Source organism: Nuphar pumila, chromosome 17, assembly GCF_984573655.1.
Source record: "Nuphar pumila chromosome 17, dmNupPumi1.hap1.1, whole genome shotgun sequence".
Taxonomy (NCBI): Eukaryota; Viridiplantae; Streptophyta; class Magnoliopsida; order Nymphaeales; family Nymphaeaceae; genus Nuphar; species Nuphar pumila.
This window is the reverse complement of record NC_143265.1, coordinates 67,852,694-67,874,346: the sequence shown is the minus strand read 5'-3', so window position 1 is coordinate 67,874,346 and position 21,653 is coordinate 67,852,694. Positions and strand designations below refer to the sequence as shown.

The following is a 21,653-nucleotide window of genomic DNA, read 5'->3' as shown; positions in this document are numbered from 1 at the left end:
TTATGATTTATTTATAAAAATTATGAATATGAATTGGTTTTTGGTTTTTAGTTTGTATATAACTATATTGCATTTTGGTTTTTGGTTTTTGGTTTTTGGTTTTATGAATATGAATTCTTGCATTTTAGTTTTTGGTATAAAAATATGAATATAATTTATTTTTTTGCATTTTTGGTTTTTATATAAAATGAATATTAATATGTATTTTAGGGTTTTTGGTTTGTATATAAAAAAATATGAATTCTTATTTTTTTCTCAAATTATCCGTTTCTCAAAAAATATGATTTTAAATTAAGTTTTTTTATAGTTAATTTGATTAGGGTTTTCTTTGATTTGATTAGAGTTTTTATTTTTATTTTCTATGATTAGGGCTTTGAATCACATCTTTTTTTTCAATTAAGATGTTTTTTTAATTTTTGGTATTTGGATTCAATTTAAGATCCCATATTCAAGGCAAAAATCTATGATATTAGACATATCTTCTTAATTGGATCTATATTTGGGCCAAAAATTCATAATAAACTTGTTAAAACATGTAAAATGGTGGGCAGATCGGGTCATTCAATCCAAAACAAAGTAATATAACCCATTATCCATGTCTGTCCATGTCCGCGCACAACGTAAAACAAACGTTGAACTTTGGAATACAACATCAGAGTTCAGTCCAAACAAACGTTGGACTTGATACAGTTGTTACTGAACGAACATAACCAATGTACTGTTTGTTTTGTTCTTCTGTTAAGTAATTTCATGGACAAGCCATTAAACATGCCCTTAGGTAATGGTATCCAGGTAGTGCGGTTAGGAGGTCGTTGGCCATGTCCGATTCTGTAGATACTTGGCTATCTACTTCCCCTTTAATGGAGTCTTTAGGTTTTCCTCTAACCAAGTCCTTTCGGCGTTACCTGTTTTCCCATTCATGTATTGGATTTTTTGGGTTCTGGACTAGAGTGAGGTTCTACTAATGACTTTCGTGTTGCAGGTTTCAAGTGATGCTGGTTGTAATATTGAAAATATTAATATTCATTTGGACAGGGAGGATCAATTTCATTTGAGAGGCATCCGATCCTTCTATTACTAGTTTTCAACAGAAGTCTTACTCAGGATCTACTAAAAGTTTCTGGGATTTCACCTGGTTAGTCGCTGCATTTTCTGTGGAAAGGCAGAGGAATCTACTGATCATATTTTTATCATTTCAAGGTCAGTCAAGGCAGAGGAATCTACCAATCATGGTTGATAACATTTCAGATAGTCATCTGGAAACTATGGACCATTGGAAACCTATGTATATTTGAAAGTCAAAATTTTTGGTTAAAAATATCATCCATGAGTGTTTTATTGCAGCAAGGGAGCATGTTCTTCATATCTTGACAGGCCTTGATCATCCAATTGCTTGGCGTTGGCACAACGCTGGACGATGGATGCCTCCTCCTGTTGGATGGTTAAACTTAAACATGTTCAGTATCTATACCAATAGATGGCAAGTAGATTTTACCCTTGGTAATTATCAAAGCCAGTTGCAGGGAAGAGGGAAGGTGATTTAATATGCTGTTCTTGCTTAATGCATGACAAGCATACAAAGGGTAAGTGGGAGCAAACACAGGATGTCCCTTATGGCTAAATGGGAGATGTAAGGTTGTGGACATAAGACAATAATTGGAAAGGCCACCCCAATGGTTACACCCTCCTAATTGCTGGGCATGTAAGACAAGAAACTTACATAATCGGGGTTGAAGGGATTTTTCTAATGGACGTCGCCATTCCAACTTTTTTGGGATTACAAGGTCGGATGCAAGAATAAGAAATTCTTAGAAATCAAGTTTTATTGGTTTTCTGAGATTTACATAAAACACCTGAAAGATGGAGATTGTGATCCAAAGAACAATTCTTGACGAATCCTTATGTAATAACGCAAGCTTCAACCCCGAGCCCGCTCTTCTGCAAGTGTCCGAAATCTTACAGTATCATTAGCGCTTTAGAAGGTCGGAACAATTCAAATTCACTTCTTTCAGATGTCTTCGATGAGTTCTGATTTCACATAAATGTTACTGGAAGGGTTTGGACAGTTTTTTCTAAAATAGATATTCTATTTTTCCTCAGAAGGTTTCAGAGTGAAAGGGAGTTTTTCAGACTCCTCTATCGACGGAGTCGTTTGGCACCTGGGTGTAAAGAGGAATCTTTTGGACCAGCCTAGAATTGTGGATCCCACTTGCCGCTGATTGATGTGCAGGTTATAAACATTAACTGTAAGGCAGCTATTGAAAGGAGGAGCCCGTATGATCAATATCCATCAAAGTATGCGCGTGTGCGTGCACGTAAAGAGCCATCATGCTTTATTTTTGCCCACGCCCACGCCCTTGTGCCGATGGGCCTATTATTTCCATTGGCTCGGTCCCTCATTATTAGTGTTTTTTGCAAGAGGAGAAGGCTGATTTGGTGAGCATTTTCTCCTCCGAACTGTGGTAGCGATAGAGATGGTGGTTCTCATTAATGGTTTGGTCTGGAGCAGCCCTTTTAACCAAACCAAGCAACTGCATGGTATAAAACCAACGGATTCAAATCGAAGGTGTTGGACTTCTAGACATGGCTTGACTCTTTGGTTACCCAGGAGCTTAGCGCCAGTTGCAGTTTTGCCAAATGGAGTATGGTTACTCGTCGACAAATTTCGGAGCATTTGAATTTCTCGTTTCTAAAATACAAAGGTTGGGTTTGAGATGCCCATTCTTGTAAGATTTAGGATTCAGGGCATGCTTTCACAAGTGGGATGAGACATCACATTTGAAAAAGTTCAAGCTGTGATATGAGTCACAATTAGGGGTGTCAACTGGTCGGGTTTGGTTGGGAACCGGGTGAAACCAAACTTGGACCAGATTTTTGTCAGAACCAGGTCTAATCAGGTCCACTATAAGAAAAACCATACTCCGACCCGATAAGAACTACATGAATCAAACCCAGGCCATACTTTGTAAAACTATATTTTTTATCGTTTTTACATTGAAAAATTGCAGGTCTTAATCGGAACTCAGGTCAGGTCCGGGTCTGATATAAAATTTCACAAACTATACCCGGGTTGTTCATGCATTAATCAGACCTTCAAATCTAGACCCGAGTTTTAATTAGATCATCTTATTTATCACCATACCTGGACCCTATAGGGTTCGGTTAGGGTCAGGCCCGTTGACACCCCTAGTCACAAGTCAGTCTTGTGACTGTCTCATGTTTCTTCTTTCAAAAAGAAAAAAGACTCATGTTTCAAGCACTTCCCCATGTTTCACTAAATTTGAGAAAACTGTTAAATCACAATGTCAGTCTTATGATTGTAATTTGCAATTAGAGGAACTTGTGAGTGTTGCAAACGTGCCATTAATGTTTGGTTACCGTGGATCTTAACACAGGTTTCAACACACGAGATTGCACAAGCAATCAAATGCACCTCTGTTGATTCAAAACGCGATCAATCAAAAGCATAAGTTGAGTTTTCTAGCACTAAGAGCCAGTTAAGCTGTACTTGAGTTCCTTGTGTCTCATATTCACATATCGATTTTTTGTTTTTTAAAGAAAGAATGGGGTTAGGCAGACACCTACCAGTACAACGATACCATTGGGATTAGAACTTGCAACATCCCAACACAAGGTGAGATGCACTGGCTGCTCCTACTAGACAAGCCCAGCATATCCAAATTGATGTAAAGCATACGCCAAAAAACATGGGCAAACAAACCAAAAATATCAGATCCCTAAAAAAAGATGGATCTGAGCAGTGGCGTAGCTAGGATTGATGTGAGGGGTGGGCAAACAAGGGTGTAGCAAAAAAAAAATGGTGTGATAGTCGGGGGTTCGGGGGCAGCGCCCCGATTTTTTTTTTTTTTGAGATAAAAAAAATGGCTACAATTATTAATAAAAATCTATTTTATATGGACAAATCAAACTATTTGCTGCAGTCAGGGCTGAGCTTGGCTAGGACTGGGCTTTTAAAAAAAAAGAAATTAACTGTTTCGGGAGCGCCCCCCCCCCCCTCCCAGCTCCGCCTCTGACCACCAAGATTGGCCGTAGAACCCAGAAAAAGCTTTAAGCTAAAAAAATGAATACATTTTTTATGACACCGATGATGACCAACATGCATCATATGTAGAATTCAAGCAAAAAGAGTATAAAAATGCCTGTTAGACAAAAAAATACAGACGCCCAATTATTAAAATCTATCAATGGCCACAGTTACTCACTACAAGAATCCTAGACAATCGAGAACAAGCAATTCACTCACACCAACTATCTGGTAGATAAAGATATACTATCTGTTGCCTTCGTTACATTGATAGACATCCATACCTTGTTTTAGCAGCAGGCACAAAAAGAGAGTCCTATGCACGCACGATGACCAAGAAAGGATCGCAAGATTGACTCTTCCAATGAGGTTGCGCCCAAAAAGGAGGAAAGAAACTAGACCCACATTCAGTTGTGCCCCAAAAAGAAAGGACCAAGAACCAAATTGAAGGGTTGGCCTGTATTGCTCCTGTAGAATGGATAACTGGATACTGTATCACCAGAGCCACTGAACATGAACAAAACCCTCCCTCAAATTTAGAAGATAAGAGGGTCTTTTTCAAACTGCTAGCAATGGTCGCCGAAGATTGGCGAAGGTCCAACTGACTGCAACACCGGCGCCTCGCATCGCCGGAGATTGCAACAGAGAGGAAGAAGCTCAGAGGGGGGCACCGCCACCGCGGGTTCACCGAAGGGAGGCCGGCAGCACTACAGAGCACAGGGGTTGTCGGCGAATGGGGTTGCCGCCTTGCCTGTGACAGAAGGGGAACGCCGGAACAGAGGGGCAGAGCTTTAGAAAATTGGCGAGGGTTTTACCTCTCGCCCCTTTTGGCAGGCTCTAGACTCATCGAGAGCCCGAGTCCGGTCAACTCGGTTTCACGAGTCCCGATTCGACTCGGTTTCCCGAGTCATGAGTCGATTCAGTTTCAAATTTTAGGGTGGACGGCCCCGCCCACCCCTGGATCGGAGATCCATATTTTAGTTGACATTCACATATCCCTGACCTGATAGAAAATCAGACCAAACATGTGTGCATCTCTAACCCTCAGATCTCAAATCTGAATCTGAGATCCAAGCAAACAAAAGATGTTGTTTGGTGCAGTGTAACAGTTGTGAGTTTAGGAACAGTGATACTCCTGAGGCAAAACCCATTCGAACTAAAAAAGCAATCACGCGAGCCAAAGCCGGACCTACTGGAGACCAAAGATGAAAGTTTTGTATCATGTCACCAAATGCAAGACGCAGTTAAATGGAGCCAATTTCCAACCAAACTTCCTCTTGTATTAGAACAGGGAACAACCACAAAGATTAACATATTCAAGCTATAGAGGAGCTTTGCATGTAGCTCTGTTATGACCCAAACCTTTGCATCTACTACAATGGAATGTCCTTTTTCCATTTTCTTGCAACTCATCTCTCTTTTTCTTGGGTCGACGATCAGCTGGTTGGCTGGGCATGCGGCATCTTGTTATTGTTGGAGATGAGCTTAAAACAACATCAATACCCGGAATTGGATTTATAGGATGAGAGTATGCTAGCCTGTAACTCTCGGCAGTGAGGTACCTCTCACAATAATCGTACATGTTCCTACCAATGCAATTGAGTGACACAATCACATGGCGACATGGCAAACCCATAAACTTCCAATTGCAACATGTGCAACCCCACATATCAAGATCAACAAGATTAACATGACCATCGATCACTTCAAATTTGGTCCCTGAGGAGATTGACACGGAAAGTGAACGAGCATAGTCTATCTCCCTCTGAAGTTTTTCCTCTGCTTTAGGTGCAAGTCTTGTCTGCCATTGCGCAGATTCTTCCCAACGAGCATAAATTAGCTCCATTATTCTCCTCCTTACCATGTCCACCAACTTCAACGCTGGCAAATCATGTGCCTTGGATAGCCAGCTATCAAAGCATTCTGTGATACTGGATGTGATTTGACTGTACCAAGATCCTTTGAAGAATACATTTGCCCATTGCACAGGCTCAATGCCCATGACCCAGACTGCAGCCTCAGGCAGTATAGATCTTATGCTCTCGATGCAGGCAAGAAATTCATTATTTTCACATGCTCTAGCAGCAGTATAGACCAGATCTGCCAATGCATCCTCCATTGCTTCTGACCATGAACCTTTCATTTCTTTCTTCAACTTCTCTGTCAAACAGCTCAGGCAAAATGCATGTTCACTGTTAATAAATACGTCTGGTACAACTTCCTTCAAGCCCTTCAACCCATCTGATACAAATGTGAGTGATCGAGGCAATGACAGTCCGGACTTTAATTGAAGTAAGAACCACCGCCAGCTATCATATGTTTCCTGCTCCACTATGGCAAAGGCGACTGGAAAAATTCCATCATTTCCATCTATTGAAGTTGCAGCCAAGAGAATCCCTTGGCATTTCAACTTCAAAGAAGCACTATGCAGAAACAGCAAAGGCCTACAACCTTGCTCAAATCCATGAATACAAGCATGAAAAGATATAAACAGCCTATAGAACCGGCCTTCAACCACAGCTGCTAATGTGGCAATACTACCTGGATTAGTTTCCACCACCTTATCACAATACTGGGACAACTCCTTGAAAGAATCTACATCATTGCCTAGTAGTTGTTCTCTTGCGAATTCCTTACCACGCCATGCTTGCAAATAATTCAATTTTAATCCATAATCACGATGTATGTCATTCACAATTTCCTTCGTCTTATAATCTGGTGTATTCCGCAATTTCTCCTTTATCAAGCTTGCAACCAAATGCTTTGTTGGAGGATGATGATTGTCAGCTCCAAGGTCTCCTTCACAGGTATGTGTACCATTTATTGTTTTGATCTTAAAAAATTTTGTCCTTGATACCTTAGACGCATGTATTCGCCATTGACAACCCTCTATTTTGCATTTTGCAGTAACACGAGAACCATCATTCTTTACAAACTCGTAAGCAAAGCATTTATCAATGGCATACTTGCGTAATGCATCTCGGAACTCATGAACATCTTTAAACAACTGACCCACACCAATGATGGTATTATCTCCAAACACAGTTGATCTCCTCGTACTATCACCACAAGAGACAGGTGTTATTGCCAACTCAGTTATAGCATTACTTGCTACCTCGCAAGTTTTTCTTTTCTTTGGCACAGTAACCTTGGAAGTGGTTTTCTTATTTGTTTTCACCCCCCTACAATAATCAATTTCTTCCTATTATAATTATATGATTAGCATAATCAAACAGTTTCAGTAAGAAATATGCCACAAAGATACCTGCTTGAAATGTTCACATCATTAGGAGCAGCATTCTCCTTGGAAGCAGGAGCCTCCACAGCTAAAACGAAAACTTCAGGTGATTCTTGTTGAAAGTCAACCATCCGTCTCAGGTCCTTATCATTTGAAATTGTAATAAGAGTTCGTTTGTTTGTTGGAAGCAGATACTTGAATGACAACGTAGATGTATCACTGTTGCACATCTCCGCAATTTCAGTCCTAAATTGATGGAATGACATACTACGATCAACATCCAATAGATGTGCTTCCCCACCAGTATATGAAAAGGAACCATCACTGTTGTGCACAAGTGCACCGCCAAACTGAATTACACAAACTAACACTTTTTCACCAGTCATGGTGCAACAGCAACCACCTATCGTAAAACAAGAAAATGAGAACCACAAGTCCCAGAATCACTCTAAACACAAATAAGAGAAGCATTATGATGACTGATCAATCAGTGAAGCACCCACTATAATCAACTTGCAGCTATTGAGGAAATATTGACATGAACAATTTCACTTCCAAACCATTACCATTTTTTTGATATTTAATAAGAGGAAACCCCGCTTAGGTGGTGAGTGTTAAAAATGTAATCCGTATATATTAGTATATATAGAGAGATACATATACATATAAATATATGTATATGTATCTATATATATATATACTAATATATATATTTATTTTTTGTCTTAATACCCAAAAAGGGTATTTTTGTAATTTCCCTTTTTACGCATATTCCACTTAGGAATATGATTGTAATTCTTTTTTTCTTTTTATTTTATTTTGTATCTTTTTCATTTTCTTTTATTTTTTATTTGTGGTTTTCGTGCCACATTGGGAGGCTCCCCAAAAGAGTCGTTGGGGAGCCCCCAACTGTCACAATTGTGACCATTGGGGACTCCCAACGACTCCCCTTTGGGAGCCCCCAAGGTGGCTCCCTTTTGAGGTGTATATATAGGGGTGTTCCCCCTTGTATTTGTAGTAAGGCTTGAGAGTCTCAAGCTTCTCTCTTTTATTCAATACAGTTGTATTACATGCATTTGTGCATGTTTGCATTATTTTACGCTTTTTGCGTATTTGTTCAAGTGTGCTTTGAGTGCCTTTGTGCACATCTTTTGTCTAGTACTAGTGCTTGTATGCGTATTGTCTCTTCGTAGACATTTTTACATGGCAAAAATGGTATCAAAGCTTGGTCAAAGATTGAAGATCGTGTGATTCTTCGTTTTTTCGAGTGCCTCGAAAAACATGCCTTTGACTTCTCAGAGATTGGAGTGGGGGCTTCTCTTTCTTCAATATTTTGGAAGTTTCCTACATTAAGTAAGATCTTAAATCTTATTAAGATACATGATTTTTTCTCTATTATCTTCCCTCTAATGGGCGAAAAAAGACTCCCACTTCTCTCTTGGCTTCAAGAAAAATGGTCTCTCTCTCTCTCTCTCTCTCTCTCTCTCTCTCTCTCTATATATATATATATATATATATATATATACATCAATGTGTGACTTCATTATGCATCTGCCTTTATTTTCATCAGATTTGTCATAGCCACAGATATAGACAATAATTTCAAAATATTGCCATAATATCGCTTCAAAATTCATATAGTATTAAAGGCAAAATACCATGATATTATGAAAATATCAGAAATTTATATATTGTGATATTAACCAGGTATTAACTCCGTCTGTGTATAACTGTTTAGTTATACACTGCCAGTCCCAAGCCCGAATAAAGGAGGAGGGTTGCGGTAGGCCAGTGACAGCCAGCATAAAAACTTAGTCATACCCTATAAATATGAACCCATATGAGAATTTCGTTGGGGTGTTCCCTACTGAGCGACACGTTGTACTCTATAGGCCCAGAGGCAGTGATAAATGGGCAAGGGTTGCTAGGTCGTCGCCCAGAAGCGACGCGTCGCACCGGCGCCCGGGTGTGGTGTCAAATAGGTAAGGGTTCCCTCACTTTGTTGGACGGGTGGGGGTAAAAAAGTTAGTCCAAGACCATAAAATTAGGTTAGCCACTTGAAACATAGGGTCTTTAACTGGTAAGTTGGTAGAGTTAGTAGATGTTATGTGTAGGAGAAAGATTGATATTTTATGTCTACAAGAGACCAAATGGGTAGGTGAGAAAGCAAAAATGATAGAACCTTGGGGATATAAGATGTGGTATACAAGAATAAATAAGAATAGGAATGGAGTAGGGATTGTTATGAATCGTGAGTTTATAGATAATGTAGTTGAGGTCTATATGATAGCAAAGAAGGAAGCTAAAAAAGTAGTTGGAAACGCGAGGGAGAAGGTATACAAGGAGGTTTATGACAAGTTGGATACCAAAGAGGGCGAGAAGGATATTTATAGGCTTGCAAAGATGAGAGATAAGAAATTGAGAGATCTGGGTATAGTTAGATGTATCAAAGATGAAACGCAAAGGGTTTTAGTCAAAGATGAGAAGATTAAGGAGAGATGGAAAGATTATTTTGATAAGCTATTTAATGGAAGTCATGCTCAGGATCTTGGAGACTTCTTCATTCCTTTTCATGAGATGAATCATGACTTCATGCGCAAGATTCAAAAGAAAGAAATTGCAGAGGCTTTGAAGAAAATGAAATCAAGAAGGGCAGTTGGCCGAGATGGTATACCTATTGAGGCTTGGAAATACTTGGGAGAGAAAGGTTTAGAATGGTTGACAAATCTTTTTAACAAGATTTGGCGGACAAATAAGATGCCTAATGAGTGGAGGAAGAGTACTTTGGTGCCTCTATATAAGAATAAGGGTGATATACAAGATTGCACAAACTATGACTCATGGTATAAAACTCATGAGTCATACTATGAAACTTTGAGAGAGGGTGATCGAGTCTAGGTTGAGGAAGAAGGTTGTCATGATATCGGAGAATCAATTTGGTTTTATGCCTGGAAGATCAACTATGAAAGCTATACATCTTCTTAGACAACTTATTGAGAGATATAGAGAGAGGAACAAAGATTTGCATATGGTTTTTATTGATTTGGAGAAGGCATACGATAGAGTACCTAGGGACGTTCTCTGGTGGACAATGATGAAGAAAGGTGTTTCTCTCAAGTACATTAGTATAATTAAAGATATGTATGAAGGAGCAGTAACCAATGTTCGCACTTGTGGAGGGGTGACAACCAATTTTCCTATAACGGTTGGGTTACATCAAGGATCTGCTTTAAGCCCTTTCCTATTTGCTATAGTGATGGGTGAGCTTACGAGATCAATTCAAGAAAATGTGTTGTGGTGTATGTTGTTTGCTGATGATATTGTTTTGATTGATGAGTCTAGAGTTGCGGTTAATGCTAAGTTAGAATTATGGAGACAGACATTGGAAGCAAGAGGTTTTAAGTTGAGTAAGAGTAAGACTGAATATATGGAATGTCGGTTTAGTAAGCAACGAAGTAGTGATGGGAGTGTAGTGAAGCTTGGTGAGCAAGAAATATCGATGGATGATTGTTTAAAATATTTAGGATCTATTATTCAAAAGTAAGGAGAAATTGATGGAGATGTAAATCATAGGATAAAGGTTGGGTGGATGAAATGGAAAAGTGCAACTGGAGTGTTGTGCGATCATAGAATGCCATTGCGGTTGAAGGAAAAGTTTTATAGGACGACTATTAGGCCCACTTTACTATATGGTACGAAATGTTGGGCTGCCAAGAGACATCATATTCAAAAAATGAGTGTAGCTAAGATGTGTATGCTTAGATGGATGTGTGGAAATACAATAATAGATAAGATTCGGAACGAGGAGATAAGTAAGAAGGTAGGCGTTGCACCCATTGAAAATAAGATGAGAGATAATCGTTAATGGTGGTTTGAACTTTGGACATATTTGGCGAAGGCCTAATGATGCGCCAGTTAGAAGGATGGAGAAATGGGAAAATATATTAGTTAAAAGAGGTCGGGGTAGGCCTAGGAAGACTTGGATGGAGATGATAGGAAAGGATATGAATGCTTTAAACCTCACCGAGGACATGACATTGGATAGAAATGATTGGAGGAGAAGAATTCATGTGGAAGACCCAGAATGATTTTCTTTTTTGGTTCATATCGCCGACCCCAATTGTTTTGGGATGAAGGCGTAGTTGTTGTTGTTGTTGTTGTAAGGTTCTTTTAGATCACATGAAACAGAAAATGGAAAATGCGAGGAAAATGAAAAAAATGCATGGGAAGCATGTGCAAAGCATAAAAAAATTGTAGTTTAAATTTTAAATGATTAAAAATTTTAAAACTTTCAAAGTATAATGCATTAGCTTATAGTCTTTTTCTTTAAATTGTTCAAAACTATAAACTCCATACATATATATAGTAATGGGTAGGTGTGAAATGATAGGTGCTAAATGATACATGCTAAATGAGTTTTTCAGAGTTTTTTTGTTTTATTTTTAAATTATAATAGTACAAATGTGATCTATGTACTTGATTTTATAGGGATCAGCTCTTGAAGTGTTCGATTCCGACATATGGGTGGGATTTTATAAGGTTAAAAAAATCAAGGGTCTAAAAGCTTTGTAAATTTTCGAGGCTCCAAATATTTTTTTTCATTGAAAACACATGATCCAGGTGTGTATTCCTTGTAAATCAACCATGCCCAACACATTTATGGGGTCAGAACTGCGAAAAAAATAGCGGAAGGGCAGAAAAACCCATTTTGCACGTATCAATTTCGCACATACCCATATATATATATATAGCAATTGGTTCTTCTAGCAGTAGGAGGATGGCACAGTCCTAATTTTCTAATCTTTTTCACTTTTTCCTTTTGGAATCTGAACACGTCTATGAGTTCAGATTGAGTGGAAACATCTTGCACTTATGGTTTTCCAACTAGATTGCACATACATTACATAGTAAAAAACTAAATAAACAAATATATATATATACACACGCACACACATAGACACGTACCAAAAGTATAAATATCATAACCTATGTTACTTGGACATTGACAGGGTATCAGTATCGGACATGGCTATATATATAAAGAGAGAGAGAGAGAGAGAAAAAAAAGTAATCAAGTAAAAAATAAAAAACTATTTCAGAAGAAAAAAATGAGACATCCTCAGTTCTCTCTTCCCTCCATATTGCACCACATAATTCATGAAAATTGTGAAAAAGGAGAGTTACTTCTTAAATGGAACTGAGTGAGGCCCAATTGTGGTAACAATGAAACAAAGTCTTTGACTAACTAGCTTGACTCCTTCATCAACTACAAGAAAGAGAGGCCTCTTTATATAGTAAAGGGGCATGTTGACTCGTTTTCATGGAGTTAGGCTGCAATAAAATATATGGAGCCAAAAATAGGGTTTAAAGTTTAAACAACGTTGACACAAAGTGCTCAACATCAGACAATTCATGTCTAAGATACTCAAAACTGTTAGACAGGCGACAACAAGTGCCCAATTTTTTATGGAACACTTCTATGTTAAAAAATGCAGTGTCTATCCAGGTGTCGGACACCAGACATTGAGACGTTGGCCATCTAGAAGTATCAAGGTAACATAGATCATAATAATACGCACGAAGAAGATTATGCATTTACAAAAACTTGTTTATCAACATCAAGATAACTAGTAAGAATTAATAAACATATTATTTTAAAAATACTAAAGTACATTGATTACAAATAGAAAACAATATGAGTTGTTTATACTTCATTTAAAGAAATGTATAATCAGTGTTGTGAAAAGCGTTGAGGCCTATGTCACAGGGACTCGCCAACTAGGTGCCACACCAGCACCCGCAACCGATGCAGTCAACCTGACAAATCACCCAGGGTCATTTATGTCTAACTTTTGGACTTTATATATATATATATATATATATATATATATATATATATATATATATATATATATATATATTGGCCACACCCCCGCACCCATGTGACATAGGTTGAAACGTAGCGAGGCGCTCCACCAAAAACCGAGGTGAGGCGTAAGCCTCGATGCGTAAAGCGCAAGCCTTAAATATTTTTTTTTTAACTTTAAAAAAATTATAAAAAAAATATCTAAAAATACAAATAAATAAAGAAATGTGTTATTGATGAAATAACAACCAATAAGAAATATAAAATCTCAAATAAGTACTAAAAAATATGAGATTAACATATAAAAGTAACTAAAAACCTATGTCACATGGACTCGGCTAGGGGTCGACGCACCCACATCGACACGCCCCGACACGGGTGCGGCTTCGAACATGGTCAACGAAGAGTCGGACTCGGTCAACGCATCAGGGCCAAGTCTGTCCACGTTTTGGACTCTGTCAACGTTGACCGAGTCTACATTCATCTATTTTTAGGGTAAAAAACTAAAATAATGAATTTTTTATATATATATTTTAAAAAAAAAAAATATATATATATATATATATATATAGATATAGATATAAACAAACAGTGATTGTGTTGTCTGCACAGTCACAGTGATTGTGCAAGCACAGTCATATATATATATATAGCCGAGTCCCCGTGTCCAAAATTTTTGAAATTGCGCCGCACCCATGTCGCACCCGCACCCATGTGACATAGCTAAAAACTGATTACATAACTGGAAAATATATGAGATTAACAAAAAAAAGTTAAAATATACTAAGAAACTGATTACATAACTGAAATAACTGAAAAATATATGAGATTAACCTACAAAAGTTACAATATATGAGATTATTCTAAAAAATATGAGATTAACATATAAAAGTAACTAAAAAATGATTACCTAACTGGAAAATATATGCGATTAACCAACAAAAGATAAAATATACCAAGGTTTTAAAACCCGTGACTCGGAACTCGACTCGTTCTTTATTGACTTGTGTGACTCGACGGGTCAACTCGGTGACTCAGACCGGGTTTTGTTAACTTTTGATTTTAAAAGAAAAACAATATATAATTTGTCTGAAACCATGTTTTTGAGTAAACATAGTCTCCAAATGTCTGTAAGAATATAAAAACAACTACAAAGAGCTATAGAGGTTTGCTTGAATAATTGAATTTGATATCTATACAAGCACTTTGACTAATTCATGACTTGAATTAGAGGATTTGGTCACCATGAGTTCAGTCTGCTACTACCTAAGGTTCCTAAAATGGCCAATCATATATGCTAGCTTGTTTTAAAAGTTTTAATTCCCTCTCTAACAAATCCATAAATGTAAAATAGGGATATATGTGCATATTGAAAGTTTACAGAATGCCCAATATCAACATAAATAAGCAATTTTCTCATGTATAAAACTATGCAGGAAATATATTAATGGCACAACTATAAAAAGACTACTAATATTTGAATATGTACAATGCTTGTTCACATAACAAATGGATGATGAAACCTAAATGTGACTTCCCATAGGCACAGTTGACCCTCCATATATAGTGAGAATCATTTCTTTAAAATATTTTGCTAGAATAAGTTGATAACACAGGGTGAACAGTAGTTCGAACAACATGGCAATTTTATTCTATGGATTTAAATGCTTTTTTATCTTTAAATGATTTTTATTTTCTTTTTTATACAAAATCTAGAGGTAACCCTTTTTAAAATATATGTACTTATATATTTCGAAATTGTAATTTGAAACTCAAAAAACAAATTTCAAACATCCCAAAACTCGCCTGAGTCAGGCCGAGTCAAGCCGAGTCAGGCCGAGTCAAGCCCGAGTTTTGGCAAACCGAGTTTGCCTTGCTGGGTTGACTCGCTGGAGGGCCGAGCCGAGTCAGCCGAGTCAACGAGTTGACTCGGCGAGTTTTAAAACACTGAAATATACTAAGAAACCAATTACATAACCGGAAAATATATGAGATTAACCAACAAAAGTTAAAATATATGAGATTATTCTAAAAAATATGAGATTAACATATAAAAGTAACTAGAAAACTGATTACATAACTGGAAAATATATGAGATTAACCAACAAAAGTTAAAATATACTAAGAAACTGATTACATAACTGAAATAACTGGAAAATATGTGAGATTAACCTACAAAAGTTAAAATATATGAGATTATTCTAAAAAATATGAGATTAACATATAAAAGTAACTAAAAACTGATTACATAACTGGAAAATATATGAGATTAACCAACAAAAGTTAAAATATACTAAGAAACTGATTACATAACTGAAATAACTGGAAAATATACGAGATTAACCTACAAAAGTTAAAATATATGAGATTATTCTAAAAAATATGAGATTAACATATAAAAGTAACTAAAAAACTGATTACATAACTGGAAAATATATGAGATTAACCAACAAAAGTTAAAATATATTAAGAAACTAATTACATAACTGAAATATATACAAGATTAACCAACAAAAGTTAAAATATAGTAATATACTAAGAAACTGATTACATAACTGAAATAACTGGAAAATATATGAGATTAACCTACAAAAATCTTGTTGATCATGTCTCAGAAATCTTGTTGTAAAAATAATCCTTTTTTTTTCTCCTCAGGCTTGCGCCTTGAGGCACAGAGGGTCACGCCTCAAGGGGAGGCACGCCTTTTGCCCCCTCAAGGGGCGTTTTTGATAACACTGTGTATAATAGAGCTACTTTAGCTACTTTTATTGTGAAAATAAACATCATAAAATAGAAGGATTAAATGCACAAGGATTTAGAATTTAGAAAGAACGGATTTAAGAAATACAGTAAAATAAGTAAGCTACACTAAATTATGAACCCCTCCTCTTTCATGTAGCATATTTCATCATGTCCAACTTTAAAAAGTGAAAAACAAGTTATAAAAGTTTTCCAAAAGAAGTAGAATAAAATTTTACATAACACGTCTCAACTCTTTTGTACAGAAGAACATTTCCTGCGTACATTTGTTACACATGTATAGCCTGTTTGTTTAAAAAATGTTGAGTTTCATTTTCGGAAACTTTGATAATCCAAGCTACAATGGCCTCAGACTCCACAGGAGTGATGTAATCATGCACAAGTGTCAACCAATGTAGGCAACATTGAAACATCGTCATTGACCAAATAAACCCTAAAGACGCTACATGTATAGGGCTAATAATATTTGGTCAAGTTGTGCGTAGACTCCACACCATACCATCTAGTGAGCCTTAATGACTTTTTTAACATTTCTTTGGTTGTTTTATGGATCAAGTTCTGGATTGTGCATTTGTAACGCATAAACATTTTTTTCAAGAGCTTAAAAAAAATCAAATGATTCACAATGCAGCAAAATCTTGCAATTTAGAAAATCTGATTCTATGTCGGAATGCCTCAATCCAAAGACCGTCCCTACTTAACAGACCATGCTGAACACACTCTATGGGGTTAGATTAACCGAAATAATCTTACACCCATTATTTACTCTGAGACACCTCCGGCATCACTTCCCATCAACAGCTTCACCAATACCAATAACTACAGCAGCAGCAGCAGCAACAACAACAATGACAACAAAAAACAAAGCTAAACAGGAGAGCATGCTCCAGGATTAAAATTACAATGCAGAAACCAAATAAAAAAGCCATTAACTAGTAAAACTACACAAGATTCCCAAAACCCACATCCCAACAAACAGGGAAAAACAGAATAACGCCGCAAATAAGTTGAAGAAGAAGAAAGAAACATACATACATAATTAACGCTTTAAACCTGGATTGCCTTCAACATTCACGTTCAAGGGAAAAGGTGGTAACCGAAGGACCGCCTCCTCTGTCTCGATGGGATCGGATCGAAGAATCTGCCACCGATTAATCCCGACTCAAAACCAGCTAGGTAGAGAGAGAGAGAGAGAGAGAGAGAGAGAGAGATTACGGGGTCTCGGAGGACGGGTTTGGTATCGTCCTGAACGAGTCGAAAAGGTGGCTTGTTCCTCACGGAAGAAGACGACGACGATGACGATGAGGAGGCCTCTTCTTTAGATTGTGGAGGGTGTCCGCCGAGCAATGACGATGGCCCTCGACCCTCTTGGGCCGCCGCTTCCATCATCCTCTCCACGGGATTCCCTCTTCTCCTCCCCCTCCAAATTGCCCTAATGATCTCCGCCTCGCCCACCTCCCCATCTGCACCTTAGCCCCCGCTGCTGCTTGTTCCCTTATATAGGCGCCTCTATGAATGGGTCGGGTATGACCCGATTCTAATGGATATCGGATCCGATAAGATCCGGGTAAGGTATCAATGAAATAAGTCCCAACCCTACAATCTAAAGAAGAGGCCTTTGAATACCGTGCCACTGCGAACGTCTCCCTTTCGCTTTGACCTTGTAGCGAGGTGGCATTATTCTTAAAAAAATATCAAAATTCATTTCGGGACCCTACAAAAAGGTTTTGAAAACAAAATAGCAAAAAAATATTTTGTTCACATTTTTTCATAATGCTGGTTAGGTATAACGTCTAATTGTTATGGGGAAAAATAAAAGATAATTACTCTTCAATAAATATTTATTTTCAAAAATAAATTTATGAACATTAATTTTTTTAAACTGTCATTCAAGTTGGGCTTATAGAACCTTGCAGTAACCAAGCATACACCAAAACCATATCCGACCCAAGTTCATTTGCTTAAGAAAATCAATAATAAATTATAAAGATGAAGCATAAACAACTATGAGCAAATTTAGAAGAAAATGGCCCCTATAAAAAAATGGATTTTCAATTAATAATCCCATTTTCAAAGCATTATATTAGATGTTGGATAAAAGAATATATAACTATAAATGTACATATCATTACTTGACAAATGTTTATATATAGATGCTTAAAAGCATCCAATAATTGGCACTGATAAATAAGGAGGAAGGGGCGATCTCTGAAGTTGACATTGAGATGATTCATGATATTTGTATAAACATGATGATCTTTTCTCTTCTTTTTTTTTTGATTGATAACATGATGATCTTTTCATAACATATAACCTACTAGAAATGTTGAATCAAGACTCAATAATGATAAAGAGTTGCTCTTATAAGTTTTACTTTCATTTATTTAAAAAAATAATAATATTATGGAGGCTAATCGTTCAAACGATGTGGCAAAACACAGGCTAAGCATCCTTGATATATTTATCCTTCTATGATATTAATAAATATTTTGTGAATAGAATCTCCCTTCTCTTGATTAAACTCATAAACACAGATGGAAACAAATTAATGTGGCATTGGCTATTTAAGCACAAACAAAAGAGCATTTTTTGTGATAACGTCGAATTTTTGAAAATCTTATATATTGTCCACTATGTCAGATGAACATTAATCGTATTTGATTATTTTTCTTTTTGTTAACACAAGGTATTGTGTTAATAAAACATTATTGATAGCAAAAAAAATCATTCAATTAACTAGAAAATAATGGCTGTAAAGTTGCCTAGGAGGTTCCTAGTAATAAATCATGCAAAGCAGAAGCTGTTCATACAAAAATTGAGCATGGTAGTTGCAGCCAGTGGAATATGATCCCTTTCTCACATATTGTAACACGCAAAAAATTACAAAAAAGGGGTTATGCTTTTCTAAAAGCCTCAAAAAGCTATTTTTATTTACTGAAAAAATGTTTATCATATAGAATTGCATGCAAGTATTTGTTTACTGTGTTTTATCATATGATTAGACTTCATCAGTCTTGAATTGATGCATGCTTAATTTTAGCAATTTATTTTAGGTCATAATAAAAAGAATTAATCATAAAGTTTGTGAATTATCTTAGTTTATTTTCTTGTAATAAGCCCTACTTTAAAGAGACTTACTAATGGATAACATTAATTTATTAATCCTAGTATTTTCTCTATTTAAAAAAAAAATGACAAATAAAGTTATCATGGCCAAATTATAGATAATTGAATGGAACCAACTTTGGCACGTGGAGGTGGAAAATAGAATATTTGTTTACACATGACAAGACCTTGTGTGTTCTAAACAAGGCAAAACCCACTCTTAGAAAAATAGAGTGAGGAAGATAAGAAAATTTTAATAAATTTGTTGAGGATGATAAACTTGCAAGGACAACACTCTTAACATTCATGTAAGATGACTTAAAAAGTATTCGAGGATTTTGGCACCATTAAGAAATTGACGAAGGCAATATAGGAGAAATATGGCATGACGTCAAAGACACACATCCAACTTCTCTTGAAACAGTATAATTCATGCAAGATGAAAGAATCTGACAATGTCGTGGATCATGTCAATCACATGTTGGTGACGACAAAAGACTTTTCATTAGCCAAAAATAAAATTTCAGAAAGAATGTACATATCTATCATATTGAATAGCCTACCTCCATCATGGAAAATTGTGTCAATGACCATGAGATTAAACCAAAAGAGCTTGACCTTATCCGAGCTCCCTTTGCAGTTGGATCTTGAGTAAGAGCATATAAATAAGGACAAGAAGTGAGAGATTATAAACATATAATCATCCTTTCCTAGACCTTCTCGAGGGTATCGACTTAAAGTGCCAACATTTAATAAATTCAATAAGTCAAAGAATTCCAAGGGCATTGGATGCATAACAAAACTTCACATACTCTAAAAGGAACATGCTTTGTCATTGAAACACAAGGGCACTTTAAGAATGATTGCCTAAACAAGTCAAAAAGAGATATTCTGATAAAGTATGCGACTAAAAGACGTGAAATAATCAAGACAGTTTCTGAGTCACTCATTAGTGATGGATACCTCCTTGGATGGTGGATTGACTCAGGTGCAATGTGTCATATTGCAAAGACAAATGAAGTACTCATGAAATTGAATGAGTTGAAATCAGGCGACTAGAGAATGTATATAGGCAATAATACTTATAGTGATATTGTTAGAATTGGGATATATAGACCAGTGTTGTGAGAGGCATACGCCTTAGTACCTGAAGCGTACGCCTCAAAGGCGAGGCGCACACTCAAGGTACTGAGGCATTGTTGTGATGCGCTTAAAGTAAATATAAAAAGTTTCTAACCCAAATCTGGGATTTCTGGGTTAGAAGTAGCTATGTTCACCATAATAATAATGAAATGTTTCACTAGTGTGAGGCATTGAGTGTGATGCCACATATTTTTACGATATTTTAGATAATACCACGGATACTTGAGAGTCTCATGTTGTGAGAGGCGTACGCCTCAGAGGTGAAGCGCAGGCTCAACGCCTCGCTTCACCTCATCGCATTTAACAACCTTGATATAGACTCCATTTGGATGAAAATAGACAACTTTTGACTAATGTATTATATATGAGAAGGAATCTTCTTTCAATTGCAGACTATTAAAAAGGGCTTCAAAGTTTATTTTCGTTCTGATATGATGACTTTTGAGAAACGTGAAAAAGTGAAGTTCATGGGTTATTATGGTGTAAATAATAGTCTATTTCATTTAAATGTTGTACCTCTTTCAATGGATAAAGCCATTATTGTTTCTTATTACATAGATTGCATATCATATTTATGGCATTTATGGTTAGGGCATATTAATATTAACAAAATGAAAAGAATTATGAGTATGAGTTTGTTGTCTTCATTGAAAAACATGAACTTTAAAAGATGTGAACCATGAACTTATAGTAAAATGATTGGGAAACCCTTTTTGAAGGGTAGTAGGGCATCTAAATTATTAGTTATTATGCATACTCATATTTGTGAACTCTTTACAATTAAAACACATGAAAGAATGTCTTATTTTATCACATTTATAGATGACTATTATATGCATAGATACATTTACCTAATTTTTGGAAAGTCAAAAGCTTTATAAAAGTTTAAGGCATATAAGCATGAGGTTGGAGGATTATTAGGAAGAAATATCTAAATAATTGGATTTGATAGAGGTGGTGAATATAATTTTGATGTGTTCATTGTTATGCTAATAACGCAACCTCTCATACAACCATGCCTTATACACCACAATAAAATAGTGTAGTAGAGAGAAGAAATAGGACACTAACGGACATGACTAAATCTATGTTGATACATGCAAACCTTCTCAAGAAATTTTAGAAAGAAGCCATCAGCATTGCCATGGGTATTCTTAATAGGATCCTATTTAATTCTATAAAGCTTACACCTTATGAGTTGTGGATTGGCAAGAAGCCTAATCTTAGTCATCTATGAAAGTGGGAGTCACCAGTGCATATGTTAATTCCTCGTAAATTAATGGATAAGTTAGATAGTAAAACTATCAAGTGCATTTTTGTGGGGGTACCTAAAAGAATAAAGGGTTATGGATTATTATAGACACCCCATTTTTTTATCGAGTCATTTCGTATATCAAAATCCCATGCTTTTTAGCTTGTTTTAAAGTAAAGCTAATTTCAATCTCATTTTTTGGCTTCACAATGGCTTTCTTATTTTTTTTGTCTAAAAAATAAAT

At 36.4% G+C, this 21,653-nt stretch overlaps 2 protein-coding genes across 4 annotated transcripts; both read right to left on the bottom strand.

Moving 5' to 3' along the window:
* Positions 1-5,303: 5,303 nt before the first annotated feature.
* Positions 5,304-7,669, bottom strand: LOC149812104 (uncharacterized). Its single transcript, XM_089993230.1, has 2 exons — positions 7,311-7,669; positions 5,304-7,227 (listed from the first exon to the last, which is right to left on the bottom strand). The coding sequence occupies exons 1-2, from the start codon at positions 7,667-7,669 to the stop codon at positions 5,367-5,369; spliced, it is 2,220 nt and encodes a 739-aa protein (XP_089849356.1). The 3' UTR covers positions 5,304-5,366.
* On the bottom strand, positions 7,433-17,355 carry LOC149812103 (uncharacterized). Of its 3 annotated transcripts, none has more exons than XM_089993233.1 (3): positions 17,125-17,355; positions 16,945-17,050; positions 7,433-7,502 (listed from the first exon to the last, which is right to left on the bottom strand). In XM_089993233.1, exons 1-2 carry the CDS (start codon positions 17,296-17,298, stop codon positions 16,949-16,951), a joined length of 276 nt encoding a protein of 91 aa, XP_089849359.1. In that variant the 5' UTR covers positions 17,299-17,355; the 3' UTR covers positions 7,433-7,502; positions 16,945-16,948. The 3 variants fall into 3 exon arrangements, with proteins under 3 accessions (XP_089849359.1, XP_089849358.1, XP_089849357.1); XM_089993232.1 differs by lacking the exon at positions 7,433-7,502 and adding an exon at positions 7,661-7,686; XM_089993231.1 differs by lacking the exon at positions 7,433-7,502 and having other exon boundaries at positions 16,792-17,050.
* Between the last annotated feature and the right edge of the window lie 4,298 nt (positions 17,356-21,653).

What these genes read in the sequence shown, in the direction of transcription:
- LOC149812103 (XM_089993233.1), bottom strand. Translation starts at nt 17,298, where the DNA reads ATGATGGAAGCGGCGGCCCAAGAGGGTCGAGGGCCATCGTCATTGCTC. An exon ending in AACCCGTCCTCCGAGACCCC is followed by an intron (nt 17,051 to 17,124) that starts GTAATCTCTCTC and finishes AATCGGTGGCAG; the next exon opens with ATTCTTCGATCCGATCCCAT.
- LOC149812104 (XM_089993230.1), bottom strand. Translation starts at nt 7,669, where the DNA reads ATGACTGGTGAAAAAGTGTTAGTTTGTGTAATTCAGTTTGGCGGTGCA. An exon ending in GATGTGAACATTTCAAGCAG is followed by an intron (nt 7,228 to 7,310) that starts GTATCTTTGTGG and finishes TGATTATTGTAG; the next exon opens with GGGGGTGAAAACAAATAAGA.